The 18,823-nt window shown below is 45.2% G+C and overlaps 1 protein-coding gene across 1 annotated transcript in view; it reads left to right on the forward strand.

Annotated features, from left to right (window-relative positions):
- ube2g2 (ubiquitin-conjugating enzyme E2G 2 (UBC7 homolog, yeast)) overlaps nt 1–18,555 on the forward strand; it is a 29,511-nt gene extending 10,956 nt beyond the window's left edge. Inside the window, exons 4-6 of the mRNA XM_064959663.1 lie at nt 1,234–1,352; nt 16,184–16,324; nt 17,934–18,555. Coding sequence (XP_064815735.1) covers nt 1,234–1,352; nt 16,184–16,324; nt 17,934–18,046 — 373 coding nt within the window. The 3' untranslated portion in view covers nt 18,047–18,555. The remainder of the gene's footprint in view (nt 1–1,233; nt 1,353–16,183; nt 16,325–17,933) is intronic.
- The last annotated feature ends 268 nt before the right edge of the window (nt 18,556–18,823 follow it).

Genomic DNA, 18,823 nt, shown 5'->3' on the forward strand with positions numbered 1-18,823 from the left:
TGTGCCCCCTGTTTTGCTCTCCCCCCTGTTTTACTGTCCCTCCTGTTTTACTGTCCCTCCTGTTTTACTGTCCCCCCTGTTTTACTGTCCCCCGTTATGCTGTCCCCCTGTTTTGCTGTCCCTCCTGTTTTACTGTCCCCCCTGTTTTGCTGTCCCCCGTTTTACTGTCCCCCCCGTTTTGCTGTCCCCCGTTTTGCTGTCCCCCTGTTTTACCGTCCCCCCTGTTTTGCTGTCCCCCTGTTTTACTGTCCCCCCTGTTTTACTGTCCCTCCTGTTTTACTGTCCCCCCTGTTTTACTGTCCCCCCCTGTTTTACTGTCCCCCCTGTTTTACTGTCCCCTCCTGTTTTGCTGTCCCCCCTGTTTTACTGTCCCTCCCGTTTCCTTGTCTGGCCAGGAGCCATGCTTTTAAACCTATTGAAAACGAATTGTCAAATTAATAATATACATTTAAAGGGAAATTCTAGCTTACCCAGCCAGTGCAAAAACTCTTGGTGTAGAGATGATTGTATATCTGACTGTCCTGTGTTATGTGACCACAGTGTAGAGGGTCTATGAAGTGTTTTGATCCTAATTAGCATGCATCTCTACCTCATCCTCCCCTGAACAACCTGCCTGCCCCAGCATGTAATACAGCAGTCTAACGGAAGCACAGCCTTATGGGAACATTTCCATTTGGTACACAGCCACTGGCTGTCCACAGAGCCTTACATCAGCAGCACCTCCCCCTTGGAGAACAGAGCAGCACCTCTCCCTTATAGAACAGAGCTGCACCTCCCCCTTATAGAACAGAGCTGCACCTCCCCCTTATAGAACAGAGCTGCACCTCCCCCTTATAGAACAGAGCTGCACCTCCCCCTTATAGAACAGAGCTGCACCTCCCCCTTATAGAACAGAGCTGCACCTCCCCCTTATAGAACAGAGCTGCACCTAGTATGTTTTAGGCTGTTGAGTGTTTGAGGAGGGTTTGGTCTGCCGGATAGTGGTTCAACATGAAGCTGGTGTCAGATGTAATATTTGGTGCACGATTAAAGCTAAGTTGCCTTTTTTTTTCTTTTTTCTTACCATGACCTTTGACATCTGACCCAGGTCCATAGAAAAATGCTTTCCATTTCTAATCTTTACGACGAAAAATGTGCAGATGCAGAATGTATCACCCATTGAGCTGTGAATGATTTATCACGTCGTCACTTCTCCGGCCTAACAACCCTGCGTCTCGTGTGTTTTCTAACCAGGGGTCCAGAGGACACGTGTTTTGAGGGAGGAGTATTTCCAGCCCTCCTCTCCTTCCCGTCAGACTACCCCCTCAGCCCTCCTAAAATGAGATTCACCTGTGACATGTTTCACCCAAACAGTAAGTCAACATATAGTATCATTTGAGTTTGGACACACCAACTCATTCCAGGGTTTTTCTACATTGTAGAATAATAGTGATGACATCAAAACTATGAAATAACACATGTGGAATCATGTAGTAGCAACAAAAAAAAGTGCTAAACAAATGTAAATATATTTTATATTTGAGATTCTTCAAAGTAGTCACTTTTTTGAAGAGTGGTCCTGGGACAGTACATGTTGCTGTTTGACTTCCCAACTCAGTCTCAAGTTGTCTGCCTGTCTAAAGTAGTGCATTATCGAGGGACTAGGTCGCCATTTTGGGACACAGCCAGGGTAGTTGAGGATGAAGGGTGTATGGCATGGAGGGAGAGCGGGGTAGTGAAGGGCCCATAGCGGACCCCAGATAGCCCAGAGAACCCAGAGGGCTCAGGGCCCGTAGGGAACCTGCAGGGTGCCATTGAAGAGACAGCCTCTGTTCTGTTGCTGCCGTCTGCTCTTTTAATACCCATTAATACCTGCTCTGCCCAGCCAATACCTGTCAATACCTGTTAATACCTGTTAATGCCTTTTAATACCTGCTCTGCCCAGCCAATACCTGTTAATACCTGCTCTGCCCAGCCAATACCTGTTAATACCTACTCTGCCCAGCCAATACCTGTTAATACCTGTTAATGCCTTTTAATACCTGTTAATGCCTTTTAATACCTGCTCTGCCCAGCCAATACCTGTCAATACCTGTTAATACCTGCTCTGCCCAGCCAATACCTGTTAATACCTGTTAATACCTGCTCTGCCCAGCCAATACCTGTTAATACCTGATAATACCTGTTAATGCCTTTTAATACCTGCTCTGCCCAGCCAATACCTGTCAATACCTGCTCTGCCCAGCCAATACCTGTTAATACCTGTTAATGCCTTTTAATACCTGCTCTGCCCAGCCAATACCTGTCAATACCTGTTAATGCCTTTTAATACCTACTCTGCCCAGCCAATACCTGATAATACCTGTTAATGCCTTTTAATACCTGCTCTGCCCAGCCAATACCTGTCAATACCTGCTCTGCCCAGCCAATACCTGTTAATACCTGTTAATGCCTTTTAATACCTGCTCTGCCCAGCCAATACCTGTCAATACCTGTTAATGCCTTTTAGTACCTACTCTGCCCAGCCAATACCTGATAATACCTGTTAATGCCTTTTAATACCTGCTCTGCCCAGCCAATACCTGTTAATACCTGTCAATACCTGCTCTGCCCAGCCAATACCTGTTAATACCTGTTAATACCTGCTCTGCCCAGCCAATACCTGTCAATACCTTTTAATACCTGCTCTGCCCAGCCAATACCTGTCAATACCTGCTCTGCCCAGCCAATACCTGTTAATGCCTTTTAATACCTGCTCTGCCCAGCCAATACCTGTCAATACCTGTTAATGCCTTTTAATACCTACTCTGCCCAGCCAATACCTGATAATACCTGTTAATGCCTTTTAATACCTGCTCTGCCCAGCCAATACCTGTCAATACCTGTTAATGCCTTTTAATACCTACTCTGCCCAGCCAATACCTGATAATACCTGTTAATGCCTTTTAATACCTGCTCTGCCCAGCCAATACCTGTCAATACCTGTTAATGCCTTTTAATACCTGCTCTGCCCAGCCAATACCTGTCAATACCTGTTAATGCCTTTTAATACCTACTCTGCCCAGCCAATACCTGATAATACCTGTTAATGCCTTTTAATACCTGCTCTGCCCAGCCAATACCTGTTAATACCTGATAATACCTGTTAATGCCTTTTAATACCTGTTCTGCCCAGCCAATACCTGTTAATACCTGTTAATACCTGCTCTGCCCAGCCAATACCTGTCAATACCTGTTAATACCTGCTCTGCCCAGCCAATACCTGTCAATACCTGTTAATACCTTTTAATACCTGCTCTGCCCAGCCAATACCTGCCAATAACTGTTAATGCCTTTTAATACCTACTCTGCCCAGCCAATACCTGTTAATACCTGCTCTGCCCAGCCAATACCTGTCAATACCTGTCAATACCTGTTAATACCTGCTCTGCCCAGCCAATACCTTTCAATACCTGTTAATACCTGTTAATGCCTGTTAATACCTGCTCTGCCCAGCCAATACCTGTCAATACCTGTTAATACCTGCTCTGCCTAGCCAATACCTGTCAATACCTGTTAATGCCTTTTAATACCTGCTCTGCCAATACCAGCTCTGCCAATACCTGTTAATGCCTGTTAATACCTGTTAATGCCTTTTAATACCTACTCTGCCCAGCCAATACCTGTCAATACCTGTCAATACCTGTTAATACCTGTTAATGCCTTTTAATACCTGCTCTGCCCAGCCAATACCTGTTAATACCTGTTAATACCTGCTCTGCCCAGCCAATACCTGTCAATACCTGTTAATACCTGCTCTGCCCAGCCAATACCTGTCAATACCTGTTAATACCTGCTCTGCCCAGCCAATACCTGTCAATACCTGTTAATACCTGCTCTGCCCAGCCAATACCTGTCAATACCTGTTAATACCTGCTCTGCCCAGCCAATACCTGTTAATACCTGTTAATACCTGTTAATGCCTGCTCTGCCCAGCCAATACCTGTCAATACCTGTTAATACCTGCTCTGCCCAGCCAATACCTGTTAATACCTGATAATACCTGTTAATACCTGCTCTGCCCAGCCAATACCTGTCAATACCTGTTAATGCCTTTTAATACCTTCTCTGCCCAGCCAATACCTATTAATACCTGCTCTGCCCAGCCAATACCTGTCAATACCTGTTAATGCCTTTTAATACCTGCTCTGCCAATACCTGCTCTGCCAATACCTGTTAATGCCTGTTAATACCTGTTAATGCCTTTTAATACCTGCTCTGCCCAGCCAATACCTGTCAATACCTGTTAATGCCTGTTAATACCTGTCAATACCTGCTCTGCCCAGCCAATACCTGTTAATACCTGTTAATACCTTTTAATACCTACTCTGCCCAGCCAATACCTGTCAATACCTGTTAATACCTGCTCTGCCCAGCCAATACCTGTCAATACCTGTTAATACCTGCTCTGCCCAGCCAATACCTGTCAATACCTGTTAATACCTGCTCTGCCCAGCCAATACCTGTTATTACCTGTTAATACCTTTTAATACCTGCTCTGCCCAGCCAATACCTGTCAATACCTGTTAATACCTGCTCTGCCCAGCCAATACCTGTTAATACCTGTTAATGCCTGCTCTGCCCAGCCAATACCTGTCAATACCTGTTAATACCTGCTCTGCCCAGCCAATACCTGTTAATACCTGATAATACCTGTTAATACCTGCTCTGCCCAGCCAATACCTGTCAATACCTGTTAATGCCTTTTAATACCTTCTCTGCCCAGCCAATACCTATTAATACCTGCTCTGCCCAGCCAATACCTGTCAATACCTGTTAATGCCTTTTAATACCTGCTCTGCCAATACCTGCTCTGCCAATACCTGTTAATGCCTGTTAATACCTGTTAATGCCTTTTAATACCTACTCTGCCCAGCCAATACCTGTCAATACCTGTCAATACCTGTTAATACCTGTTAATGCCTTTTAATACCTGCTCTGCCCAGCCAATACCTGTTAATACCTGTTAATACCTGCTCTGCCCAGCCAATACCTGTCAATACCTGTTAATACCTGCTCTGCCCAGCCAATACCTGTCAATACCTTTTAATACCTGCTCTGCCCAGCCAATACCTGTCAATACCTGTTAATACCTGCTCTGCCCAGCCAATACCTGTCAATACCTGTTAATGCCTGTTAATACCTGTCAATACCTGCTCTGCCCAGCCAATACCTGTTAATACCTTTTAATACCTACTCTGCCCAGCCAATACCTGTCAATACCTGTTAATACCTGCTCTGCCCAGCCAATACCTGTCAATACCTGTTAATACCTGCTCTGCCCAGCCAATACCTGTTAATACCTGTTAATACCTGTTAATACCTGCTCTGCCCAGCCAATACCTGTTAATACCTGATAATACCTGTTAATGCCTTTTAATACCTGCTCTGCCCAGCCAATACCTGTCAATACCTGCTCTGCCCAGCCAATACCTGTTAATACCTGTTAATGCCTTTTAATACCTGCTCTGCCCAGCCAATACCTGTCAATACCTGTTAATGCCTTTTAATACCTACTCTGCCCAGCCAATACCTGATAATACCTGTTAATGCCTTTTAATACCTGCTCTGCCCAGCCAATACCTGTCAATACCTGCTCTGCCCAGCCAATACCTGTTAATACCTGTTAATGCCTTTTAATACCTGCTCTGCCCAGCCAATACCTGTCAATACCTGTTAATGCCTTTTAGTACCTACTCTGCCCAGCCAATACCTGATAATACCTGTTAATGCCTTTTAATACCTGCTCTGCCCAGCCAATACCTGTTAATACCTGTCAATACCTGCTCTGCCCAGCCAATACCTGTTAATACCTGTTAATACCTGCTCTGCCCAGCCAATACCTGTCAATACCTTTTAATACCTGCTCTGCCCAGCCAATACCTGTCAATACCTGCTCTGCCCAGCCAATACCTGTTAATGCCTTTTAATACCTGCTCTGCCCAGCCAATACCTGTCAATACCTGTTAATGCCTTTTAATACCTACTCTGCCCAGCCAATACCTGATAATACCTGTTAATGCCTTTTAATACCTGCTCTGCCCAGCCAATACCTGTCAATACCTGTTAATGCCTTTTAATACCTACTCTGCCCAGCCAATACCTGATAATACCTGTTAATGCCTTTTAATACCTGCTCTGCCCAGCCAATACCTGTCAATACCTGTTAATGCCTTTTAATACCTGCTCTGCCCAGCCAATACCTGTCAATACCTGTTAATGCCTTTTAATACCTACTCTGCCCAGCCAATACCTGATAATACCTGTTAATGCCTTTTAATACCTGCTCTGCCCAGCCAATACCTGTTAATACCTGATAATACCTGTTAATGCCTTTTAATACCTGTTCTGCCCAGCCAATACCTGTTAATGCCTTTTAATACCTGCTCTGCCCAGCCAATACCTGTCAATACCTGTTAATACCTGCTCTGCCCAGCCAATACCTGTTAATACCTGTTAATACCTGCTCTGCCCAGCCAGTACCTGTTAATACCTGTTAATACCTTTTAATACCTGCTCTGCCCAGCCAATACCTGTTAATACCTGTTAATGCCTTTTAATACCTGCTCTGCCCAGCCAATACCTGTCAATACCTGTTAATACCTTTTAATACCTGCTCTGCCCAGCCAATACCTGTCAATACCTGTTAATACCTGCTCTGCCCAGCCAATACTTGTCAATACCTGTTAATACCTGCTCTGCCCAGCCAATACCTGTCAATACCTGTTAATACCTTTTAATACCTGCTCTGCCCAGCCAATACCTGCCAATAACTGTTAATGCCTTTTAATACCTACTCTGCCCAGCCAATACCTGTTAATACCTGCTCTGCCCAGCCAATACCTGTCAATACCTGTCAATACCTGTTAATACCTGCTCTGCCCAGCCAATACCTTTCAATACCTGTTAATACCTGTTAATGCCTGTTAATACCTGCTCTGCCCAGCCAATACCTGTCAATACCTGTTAATACCTGCTCTGCCCAGCCAATACCTGTTAATACCTTTTAATACCTGCTCTGCCCAGCCAATACCTGTCAATACCTGTTAATACCTGCTCTGCCCAGCCAATACCTGTTAATACCTGTTAATACCTGTTAATGCCTGCTCTGCCCAGCCAATACCTGTCAATACCTGTTAATACCTGCTCTGCCCAGCCAATACTTGTCAATACCTGTTAATACCTGCTCTGCCCAGCCAATACCTGTCAATACCTGTTAATACCTTTTAATACCTGCTCTGCCCAGCCAATACCTGCCAATAACTGTTAATGCCTTTTAATACCTACTCTGCCCAGCCAATACCTGTTAATACCTGCTCTGCCCAGCCAATACCTGTCAATACCTGTCAATACCTGTTAATACCTGCTCTGCCCAGCCAATACCTTTCAATACCTGTTAATACCTGTTAATGCCTGTTAATACCTGCTCTGCCCAGCCAATACCTGTCAATACCTGTTAATACCTGCTCTGCCCAGCCAATACCTGTTAATACCTTTTAATACCTGCTCTGCCCAGCCAATACCTGTCAATACCTGTTAATACCTGCTCTGCCCAGCCAATACCTGTTAATACCTGTTAATACCTGTTAATGCCTGCTCTGCCCAGCCAATACCTGTCAATACCTGTTAATACCTGCTCTGCCCAGCCAATACCTGTTAATACCTGATAATACCTGTTAATACCTGCTCTGCCCAGCCAATACCTGTCAATACCTGTTAATGCCTTTTAATACCTTCTCTGCCCAGCCAATACCTATTAATACCTGCTCTGCCCAGCCAATACCTGTCAATACCTGTTAATGCCTTTTAATACCTGCTCTGCCAATACCTGCTCTGCCAATACCTGTTAATGCCTGTTAATACATGTTAATGCCTTTTAATACCTACTCTGCCCAGCCAATACCTGTCAATACCTGTTAATACCTGTTAATGCCTTTTAATACCTGCTCTGCCCAGCCAATACCTGTTAATACCTGTTAATACCTGCTCTGCCCAGCCAATACCTGTCAATACCTGTTAATACCTGCTCTGCCCAGCCAATACCTGTCAATACCTGTTAATACCTGCTCTGCCCAGCCAATACCTGTCAATACCTGTTAATACCTGCTCTGCCCAGCCAATACCTGTCAATACCTGTTAATACCTGCTCTGCCCAGCCAATACCTGTCAATACCTGTTAATGCCTGTTAATACCTGTCAATACCTGCTCTGCCCAGCCAATACCTGTTAATACCTGTTAATACCTTTTAATACCTACTCTGCCCAGCCAATACCTGTCAATACCTGTTAATACCTGCTCTGCCCAGCCAATACCTGTCAATACCTGTTAATACCTGCTCTGCCCAGCCAATACCTGTCAATACCTGTTAATACCTGCTCTGCCCAGCCAATACCTGTTATTACCTGTTAATACCTTTTAATACCTGCTCTGCCCAGCCAATACCTGTCAATACCTGTTAATACCTGCTCTGCCCAGCCAATACCTGTTAATACCTGTTAATACCTGTTAATGCCTGCTCTGCCCAGCCAATACCTGTTAATACCTGTTAATACCTGTTAATGCCTGCTCTGCCCAGCCAATACCTGTCAATACCTGTTAATACCTGCTCTGCCCAGCCAATACCTGTTAATACCTGATAATACCTGTTAATACCTGCTCTGCCCAGCCAATACCTGTCAATACCTGTTAATGCCTTTTAATACCTTCTCTGCCCAGCCAATACCTATTAATACCTGCTCTGCCCAGCCAATACCTGTCAATACCTGTTAATGCCTTTTAATACCTGCTCTGCCAATACCTGCTCTGCCAATACCTGTTAATGCCTGTTAATACCTGTTAATGCCTTTTAATACCTGCTCTGCCCAGCCAATACCTGTCAATACCTGTTAATGCCTGTTAATACCTGTCAATACCTGCTCTGCCCAGCCAATACCTGTTAATACCTGTTAATACCTTTTAATACCTACTCTGCCCAGCCAATACCTGTCAATACCTGTTAATACCTGCTCTGCCCAGCCAATACCTGTCAATACCTGTTAATACCTGCTCTGCCCAGCCAATACCTGTCAATACCTGTTAATACCTGCTCTGCCCAGCCAATACCTGTTATTACCTGTTAATACCTTTTAATACCTGCTCTGCCCAGCCAATACCTGTTAATACCTGCTCTGCCCAGCCAATACCTGTTAATACCTGTTAATACCTGTTAATGCCTGCTCTGCCCAGCCAATACCTGTCAATACCTGTTAATACCTGCTCTGCCCAGCCAATACCTGTTAATACCTGATAATACCTGTTAATACCTGCTCTGCCCAGCCAATACCTGTCAATACCTGTTAATGCCTTTTAATACCTTCTCTGCCCAGCCAATACCTATTAATACCTGCTCTGCCCAGCCAATACCTGTCAATACCTGTTAATGCCTTTTAATACCTGCTCTGCCAATACCTGCTCTGCCAATACCTGTTAATGCCTGTTAATACCTGTTAATGCCTTTTAATACCTACTCTGCCCAGCCAATACCTGTCAATACCTGTCAATACCTGTTAATACCTGTTAATGCCTTTTAATACCTGCTCTGCCCAGCCAATACCTGTTAATACCTGTTAATACCTGCTCTGCCCAGCCAATACCTGTCAATACCTGTTAATACCTGCTCTGCCCAGCCAATACCTGTCAATACCTGTTAATACCTGCTCTGCCCAGCCAATACCTGTCAATACCTGTTAATACCTGCTCTGCCCAGCCAATACCTGTCAATACCTGTTAATGCCTGTTAATACCTGTCAATACCTGCTCTGCCCAGCCAATACCTGTTAATACCTTTTAATACCTACTCTGCCCAGCCAATACCTGTCAATACCTGTTAATACCTGCTCTGCCCAGCCAATACCTGTCAATACCTGTTAATACCTGCTCTGCCCAGCCAATACCTGTTAATACCTGTTAATACCTGCTCTGCCCAGCCAATACCTGTTAATACCTGTTAATACCTTTTAATACCTGCTCTGCCCAGCCAATACCTGTCAATACCTGTTAATACCTGCTCTGCCCAGCCAATACCTGTCAATACCTGCTCTGCCCAGCCAATACCTGTCAATACCTGTTAATACCTGCTCTGCCCAGCCAATACCTGTCAATACCTGCTCTGCCCAGCCAATACCTGTTAATACCTGTTAATACCTGTTAATGCCTGCTCTGCCCAGCCAATACCTGTCAATACCTGTTAATACCTGCTCTGCCCAGCCAATACCTGTCAATACCTGTTAATACCTGCTCTGCCCAGCCAATACCTGTTAATACCTGTTAATACCTTTTAATACCTGCTCTGCCCAGCCAATACCTGTCAATACCTGTTAATACCTGCTCTGCCCAGCCAATACCTGTCAATACCTGTTAATACCTGCTCTGCCCAGCCAATACCTGTCAATACCTGTTAATACCTGCTCTGCCCAGCCAATACCTGTCAATACCTGTTAATACCTGCTCTGCCCAGCCAATACCTGTCAATACCTGTTAATACCTGCTCTGCCCAGCCAATACCTGTTAATACCTGTTAATACCTGTTAATGCCTGCTCTGCCCAGCCAATACCTGTCAATACCTGTTAATACCTGCTCTGCCCAGCCAATACCTGTTAATACCTGATAATACCTGTTAATACCTGCTCTGCCCAGCCAATACCTGTCAATACCTGTTAATGCCTTTTAATACCTTCTCTGCCCAGCCAATACCTATTAATACCTGCTCTGCCCAGCCAATACCTGTCAATACCTGTTAATGCCTTTTAATACCTGCTCTGCCAATACCTGCTCTGCCAATACCTGTTAATGCCTGTTAATACCTGTTAATGCCTTTTAATACCTGCTCTGCCCAGCCAATACCTGTCAATACCTGTTAATGCCTGTTAATACCTGTCAATACCTGCTCTGCCCAGCCAATACCTGTTAATACCTGTTAATACCTTTTAATACCTACTCTGCCCAGCCAATACCTGTCAATACCTGTTAATACCTGCTCTGCCCAGCCAATACCTGTCAATACCTGTTAATACCTGCTCTGCCCAGCCAATACCTGTCAATACCTGTTAATACCTGCTCTGCCCAGCCAATACCTGTTATTACCTGTTAATACCTTTTAATACCTGCTCTGCCCAGCCAATACCTGTCAATACCTGTTAATACCTGCTCTGCCCAGCCAATACCTGTTAATACCTGTTAATACCTGTTAATGCCTGCTCTGCCCAGCCAATACCTGTCAATACCTGTTAATACCTGCTCTGCCCAGCCAATACCTGTTAATACCTGATAATACCTGTTAATACCTGCTCTGCCCAGCCAATACCTGTCAATACCTGTTAATGCCTTTTAATACCTTCTCTGCCCAGCCAATACCTATTAATACCTGCTCTGCCCAGCCAATACCTGTCAATACCTGTTAATGCCTTTTAATACCTGCTCTGCCAATACCTGCTCTGCCAATACCTGTTAATGCCTGTTAATACCTGTTAATGCCTTTTAATACCTACTCTGCCCAGCCAATACCTGTCAATACCTGTTAATACCTGTTAATGCCTTTTAATACCTGCTCTGCCCAGCCAATACCTGTTAATACCTGTTAATACCTGCTCTGCCCAGCCAATACCTGTCAATACCTGTTAATACCTGCTCTGCCCAGCCAATACCTGTCAATACCTTTTAATACCTGCTCTGCCCAGCCAATACCTGTCAATACCTGTTAATACCTGCTCTGCCCAGCCAATACCTGTCAATACCTGTTAATGCCTGTTAATACCTGTCAATACCTGCTCTGCCCAGCCAATACCTGTTAATACCTTTTAATACCTACTCTGCCCAGCCAATACCTGTCAATACCTGTTAATACCTGCTCTGCCCAGCCAATACCTGTCAATACCTGTTAATACCTGCTCTGCCCAGCCAATACCTGTTAATACCTGTTAATACCTGCTCTGCCCAGCCAATACCTGTTAATACCTGTTAATACCTTTTAATACCTGCTCTGCCCAGCCAATACCTGTCAATACCTGTTAATACCTGCTCTGCCCAGCCAATACCTGTCAATACCTGCTCTGCCCAGCCAATACCTGTCAATACCTGTTAATACCTGCTCTGCCCAGCCAATACCTGTCAATACCTGCTCTGCCCAGCCAATACCTGTTAATACCTGTTAATGCCTGCTCTGCCCAGCCAATACCTGTCAATACCTGTTAATACCTGCTCTGCCCAGCCAATACCTGTCAATACCTGTTAATACCTGCTCTGCCCAGCCAATACCTGTTAATACCTGTTAATACCTTTTAATACCTGCTCTGCCCAGCCAATACCTGTCAATACCTGTTAATACCTGCTCTGCCCAGCCAATACCTGTCAATACCTGTTAATACCTGCTCTGCCCAGCCAATACCTGTCAATACCTGTTAATGCCTTTTAATACCTGCTCTGCCCAGCCAATACCTGTCAATACCTGTTAATACCTGCTCTGCCCAGCCAATACCTGTTAATACCTGTTAATACCTGCTCTGCCCAGCCAATACCTGTCAATACCTGTTAATACCTGCTCTGCCCAGCCAATACCTGTTAATACCTGTTAATACCTGCTCTGCCCAGCCAATACCTGTCAATACCTGTTAATGCCTTTTAATACCTTCTCTGCCCAGCCAATACCTATTAATACCTGCTCTGCCCAGCCAATACCTGTCAATACCTGTTAATGCCTTTTAATACCTGCTCTGCCAATACCTGCTCTGCCAATACCTGTTAATGCCTGTTAATACCTGTTAATGCCTTTTAATACCTACTCTGCCCAGCCAATACCTGTCAATACCTGTTAATACCTGTTAATGCCTTTTAATACCTGCTCTGCCCAGCCAATACCTGTCAATACCTGTTAATACCTGCTCTGCCCAGCCAATACCTGTCAATACCTGTTAATACCTGCTCTGCCCAGCCAGTACCTGTTAATACCTGTTATTACCTTTTAATACCTGCTCTGCCCAGCCAATACCTGTTAATACCTGTTAATGCCTTTTAATACCTGCTCTGCCCAGCCAATACCTGTCAATACCTGTTAATACCTGCTCTGCCCAGCCAATACCTGTCAATACCTGTTAATGCCTGTTAATACCTGTCAATACCTGCTCTGCCCAGCCAATACCTGTTAATACCTGTTAATACCTTTTAATACCTACTCTGCCCAGCCAATACCTGTTAATACCTGTTAATACCTTTTAATACCTACTCTGCCCAGCCAATACCTGTCAATACCTGTTAATACCTGCTCTGCCCAGCCAATACCTGTCAATACCTGTTAATACCTGCTCTGCCCAGCCAATACCTGTCAATACCTGTTAATACCTGCTCTGCCCAGCCAATACCTGTCAATACCTGTTAATACCTGCTCTGCCCAGCCAATACCTGTCAATACCTGTTAATACCTGCTCTGCCCAGCCAATACCTGTCAATACCTGTCAATACCTGCTCTGCCCAGCCAATACCTGTTAATGCCTTTGACACCTAAATATGAGGACAGAATCATTGGTGGTGTTGTGCTGCTCCCAGGGGGAAGAGAGCACCACATCTGGGTTCAACTTCTGTTTGAAGTCCTTCAAATACTTGTGGCCTTTGCTTTGGCCTGCATGAATGTGCCAGATTGGATGGCGTTTTGACAATTTGATTGGTTCCAAAGCCAGGTAAGCTCAATCAAGCCCAGATAAAGTATTGTCAATGATTTCAAATAGTATTTGAACCCAGGTGTGGAGAGTAGAGCCCTGTTCTGTGCTGTGACATAGTGCCTCTGCTGCGGCCTGTCTGACGATGAGTTGGTTGTGATAATTAGAGGCCCTGCAGTCCCTGGACACCTCACTGAGGTTTCTCACGTGTTTTGTAAGACGGTAGAGACTAACCTGGCCCTATTGTTCTGTCCTGGCAGAGAGCCGGCTAGGTACTGTGAGAAGGCCTGTGTTTTAGAATGTGTCCCTGTAGGACATAGACTGAGACATTGTACTTTGCTTTTCATCCCACAAAGGCCAGATACTGACAGGTTTGAAACATTCCACATTGGGTGTTAACCTCCAAGGTGTGAATCCTATTCAGTAAAATGACTCTTGGAACGTGATACTTCTAGTGTGTTGTTGAACGTTAAGCGGTTGCTTTGTTTTGCTACGCTGCCAGTCAGCAGTAGAAGCATAATGAAGTAGACGACCCCCCCCCGGCCTCCTTTTAAAAGCCCCCCCTTCTTGTCAGCCCCACTGCCCCACCCATCATCTGCCCAGATCTTCTCCCAGAGGCCTTCCATTCTGTGCTTCATCTGCTACTGACGTTTCTCCAGTCTACCATATCAGAGAACTGTGATGTGAGGTACTGGATGGCTCAGGCCCGGTGGTCCGAGGGAAAGCGTTGAAACAGGATCTTCTGGCAGTCCCACCCCCCCTTAGCCCTGATAGTCTGTGGTGTATCTGCGACTGTAACATTTCTCCCCTGTGGCATGGTGAGGGCTCAGGGGGAAATTGAGGCTAGCCACAAGATAACACATTGCAAACAGGAAGCACTTTATCAGCCTGCTGGCTGCTGGGAGGACAGATCACTATCCCTGAGAGAGGCCCAAATGCACCCTATTCCCTGTATAGTTTACTACTTTTGACCAGGGGCACTATATAGGGAATAGGGTTCCATTTGGGACGAAGACTCTTGCTATATCCCTCCGTGGCCTAGCAGAGTAGATGGGATCTGATCTGCTGTATTACAGTGGTCTGTGGTGGTGGCTGGTAGAACTCACTGCTTTGATTCCCCAGAAGCAGGGCTGCCCTGATTTAGATTGAAATCCAATCTTCAGCCTGTCTCTGTCTGTCGGTCTCTCTCTCTCTCTCTCTCTCTCTGTCTGTCTGTCGGTCTCTCTCTCTCTCTCTCTCTGTCTCTCTCTCTGTCTGTCTGTCTCTCTGTCTCTCTCTCTCTCTCTGTCTCTCTCTCTCTCTCTGTCTCTCTCTCTGTCTCTGTCTGTCTGTCTGTCTCTGTCTGTCTGTCTGTCTGTCTGTCTGTCTTTCTCTCTGTCTCTCTCTGTCTCTCTCTGTCTGTCTCTCTGTCTGTGTCTGTCTCTGTCTGTCTCTGTCTGTCTGTCTCTCTCTGTCTGTGTCTGTCTGTGTCTGTGTCTGTCTCTGTCTGTCTGTCTGTCTGTCTGTCTGTCTGTCTGTCTGTCTGTCTTTCTCTCTGTCTGTCTCTCTGTCTCTGTCTGTCTCTGTCTGTCTCTGTCTGTCTCTGTCTGTCTCTGTCTGTCTCTGTCTGTCTGTCTGTCTGTCTGTCTGTCTGTCTTTCTCTCTGTCTGTCTCTCTGTCTGTGTCTGTCTGTGTCTGTCTCTGTCTCTGTCTGTCTCTGTCTGTCTGTCTGTCTGTCTGTCTGTCTGTCTGTCTGTCTGTCTGTCTGTCTCTCTCTGTCTGTCTGTGTCTGTCTCTCTCTCTGTCTCTCTCTGTCTGTCTGTCTTTCTCTGTCTCGCTTTCTCTGTCCCTCTCTCTCACCCCCTACTACAGTCCAAAAATCCTTCACAATAAAAAATTAAAAACTAAGAATAGATATAGCCCTTGGTTCACTCCAGACTTGACTGCCCTTGACCAGCACAAGTGCATTAGCATCAAATAGTCCTCGCGATACAGGCAGTTAGGAAAGCAAAGGCTAGCTTTTTCAAACAGACATTTGCATCCTGTAGCTCTAACTCCAAAACGTTCTGGGACACTGTAAAGTCCATGGAGAACAAGAGCACCTCCTCCCAGTGGCCCACTGCACTGAGGCTAGGAAACACTGTCACCACTGATAAATCCATGATAATCGAGAATTTCAATAAGCAACTTGTTCTCAACTAGCCTACCTCGTTAAATAAAAAAAAGTATTTAGTCAGCCACCAATTGTTCAAGTTCTCCCACTTAAAAAGATGAGGCCTGCAATTTTCATCATAGGTACACTTCAACTATGACCGACAAAATTAGGGGGGGGGAATCCAGAAAATCACATTGTAGGATTTTTAATGAATTTATTTGCAAATGATGGTGAAAAATACTTTTTAGCCCCACTGTGCATCCTTCAGTTTCTGGGCTTGTGTCATGTTCTGTGTGATGCTGTATGTATCTACCGGTTGTGTTCTCCTCTCTCCTTCTCTTCAGTTTACCCAGATGGCCGTGTGTGTATCTCTATCCTGCATGCTCCAGGAGACGACCCAATGGGCTACGAAAGCAGTGCTGAGAGATGGAGTCCTGTCCAGAGTGTGGAGAAGATCCTACTGTCTGTAGTCAGTATGTTAGCAGGTCAGTCCCTACCCTCAACATTATGGCTGTGTTCATTAGGTCACACCGTAGCAAATGCTTTGCAGCGGAAAACCAAAAACAAGCGTTTCTTATTGGACAAGTGCATGTATTCCCTCCCTGTTTCGGTCCATTTTGTTCTGTTTTGTTGCCTAATGAATGCATCCCTGGTCTGTCCATCAGACAGATGCTTCCTGAACATTATGGGGTGCGTTTGTAAATTCACACTGGCAGTGTAATCTGAGTTCAGAGCACTCTGGTTTGAGAGTGTCAGAGCGCAGAATAATTGATGGGCGTGTTGTCATTACAGGTGCCGGTAACAGTTAGTCACTAACCCTCTGGATGACCCTCTGGATGATGCTAGGGCAAATGACAAGGTCAGAGTGTCTGGAAGTAGCTAGCTCGATAACGTTAGCCTGGGTGCTTTTACTTGTTTTTATAATAATCATTTCACCTTTATTTAACCAGGCAAGTCCGTTAAGAACACATTCTTATTTACAATGACGGCCTGGGAACAGTGGGTTAACTGCCTTGTTCAGGGGCAGAATGACAGATTTTGACCTTGTCAGCTTGGGGATTCAATCGAGCAACCTTCCGGTTACTAGTCCCAACGCTCTAACCACTAGGCTACCTGTCTGACTGCTGTTGTGAGGTCAGAACACTCCAATCAACGCTACTCCTCGGTCAGACTGCCCAGTGTGAGCTCTGAGAGCGAGACGCTCTGGATTTACCAACAGAAAGGTTGACAACACTGTGCAATTAAGAACGTCACAGAGGGCTACGGGCGGGCGGGCTGACAGAACCCTTTAGGAACAATGGGAGACAGTCAGAACCCTTTAGGAACAATGGGAAACAGACAGAACCCTTTAGGAACAATGGGAGACAGTCAGAACCCTTTAGGAACAATGGGAAACAGACAGAACCCTTTAGGAACAATGGGAGACAGTCAGAACCCTTTAGGAACAATGGGAAACATACAGAACCCTTTAGGAACAATGGGAAACAGTCAGAACCCTTTAGGAACAATGGGAGACAGACAGAACCCTTTAGGAACAATGGGAGACAGACAGAACCCTTTAGGAACAATGGGAAACAGTCAGAACCCTTTAGGAACAATGGGAAACAGACAGAACCCTTTAGGAACAATGGGAAACAGACAGAACCCTTTAGGAGCAATGGGAGACAGACAGAACCCTTTAGGAACAATGGGAAACAGACAGAACCCTTTAGGAACAATGGGAAACAGACAGAACCCTTTAGGAACAATGGGAGACAGACAGAACCCTTTAGGAACAATGGGAAACAGACAGAACCCTTTAGGAACAATGGGAGACAGACAGAACCCTTTAGGAACAATGGGAGACAGACAGAACCCTTTAGGAACAATGGGAGACAGACAGAACCCTTTAGGAACGATGGGAATAGAGCTATAGCCCCTGGTCTCTTCCTGACAGTCCAAGCAGTTTTCTCTACGTACTGTAGCCATCTCAACCTCAGAACACTTGAAACCTAATGTTGGCATTGTTCTTTTAATTTGATGTTTGGTATTTGCCACTAGTATGTCCAATTGAGTGTAAAGAAGTCATTATCTCCTCTACCTTTTTCCCCCCAGAGCCCAATGATGAGAGTGGAGCGAACGTTGATGCTTCCAAGATGTGGCGTGAGGACCGAGACCAGTTTTACAGCCTGGCCCAACAGATCGTCCGCAAGTCCCTGGGTCTCTAATAACAACGACATCACATCGTCTATGTATGTCCCAAATGGCACCCTATTCCCTATAGCGCGCACTACTTTAGAGTCAAAGTTCTATGAGGCCTCTGGTCAAAAGTAGTGCACTATAAAGGGAACCTCTGTCTGGATCTAACCTACCGCTTCCATTTCACCCAACATGTCACCAGGACAGGAAGTTGTCATAACCAGGAAGTTACAGGAGACTACAGTGACAATTTAGACTAGCTGGTCAGCATGGAGACGGGCAGATGACTGATGGCTTCATCTCTGGCTGTTTCCATGGGTATGATGAACCCACAAAAACCATTTGACTCAAATGACCCGTTTCGTTCCGTTGTCACCTCTCTCTCTCTCTCAAGCACTTTATATTGTTTTCTCCAAAGGAATATGTTTAGCGTGTTACTGCCCAGAATGCCATTCACTCTGCAATATGGCTACATAGAGGTGCTGTGACTCATTGGAATAGTAAATAAATAATAAAAGTGTTTGTGAGAACTTGTGAATGTAATAGAAGATATCTTTTATTAATACTGTCGACGTGTGACTGCCAGACACACGAATGGCTCTTCTGTATTCTCCCATGACCATCCTTCCAAAAACCCTCTCGTTGACTCAACTATTGAAAACTGTCCTGAGGCTCGAGTAATATCATGGATGGGGGGGAATAAAGCCTTTTGCTTCTGGGTGGTACTTTTTTGGTTTTTGGCCTCAAAAAAAGAAGACGTTGAAGATATGACTATTTACACAGACCTGTGTTGTTGGGTGTTTCAA

The sequence above is a fragment of the Oncorhynchus masou genome, unplaced genomic scaffold (assembly GCF_036934945.1).
Source record: "Oncorhynchus masou masou isolate Uvic2021 unplaced genomic scaffold, UVic_Omas_1.1 unplaced_scaffold_1688, whole genome shotgun sequence".
Classification (NCBI taxonomy): Eukaryota; Metazoa; Chordata; class Actinopteri; order Salmoniformes; family Salmonidae; genus Oncorhynchus; species Oncorhynchus masou.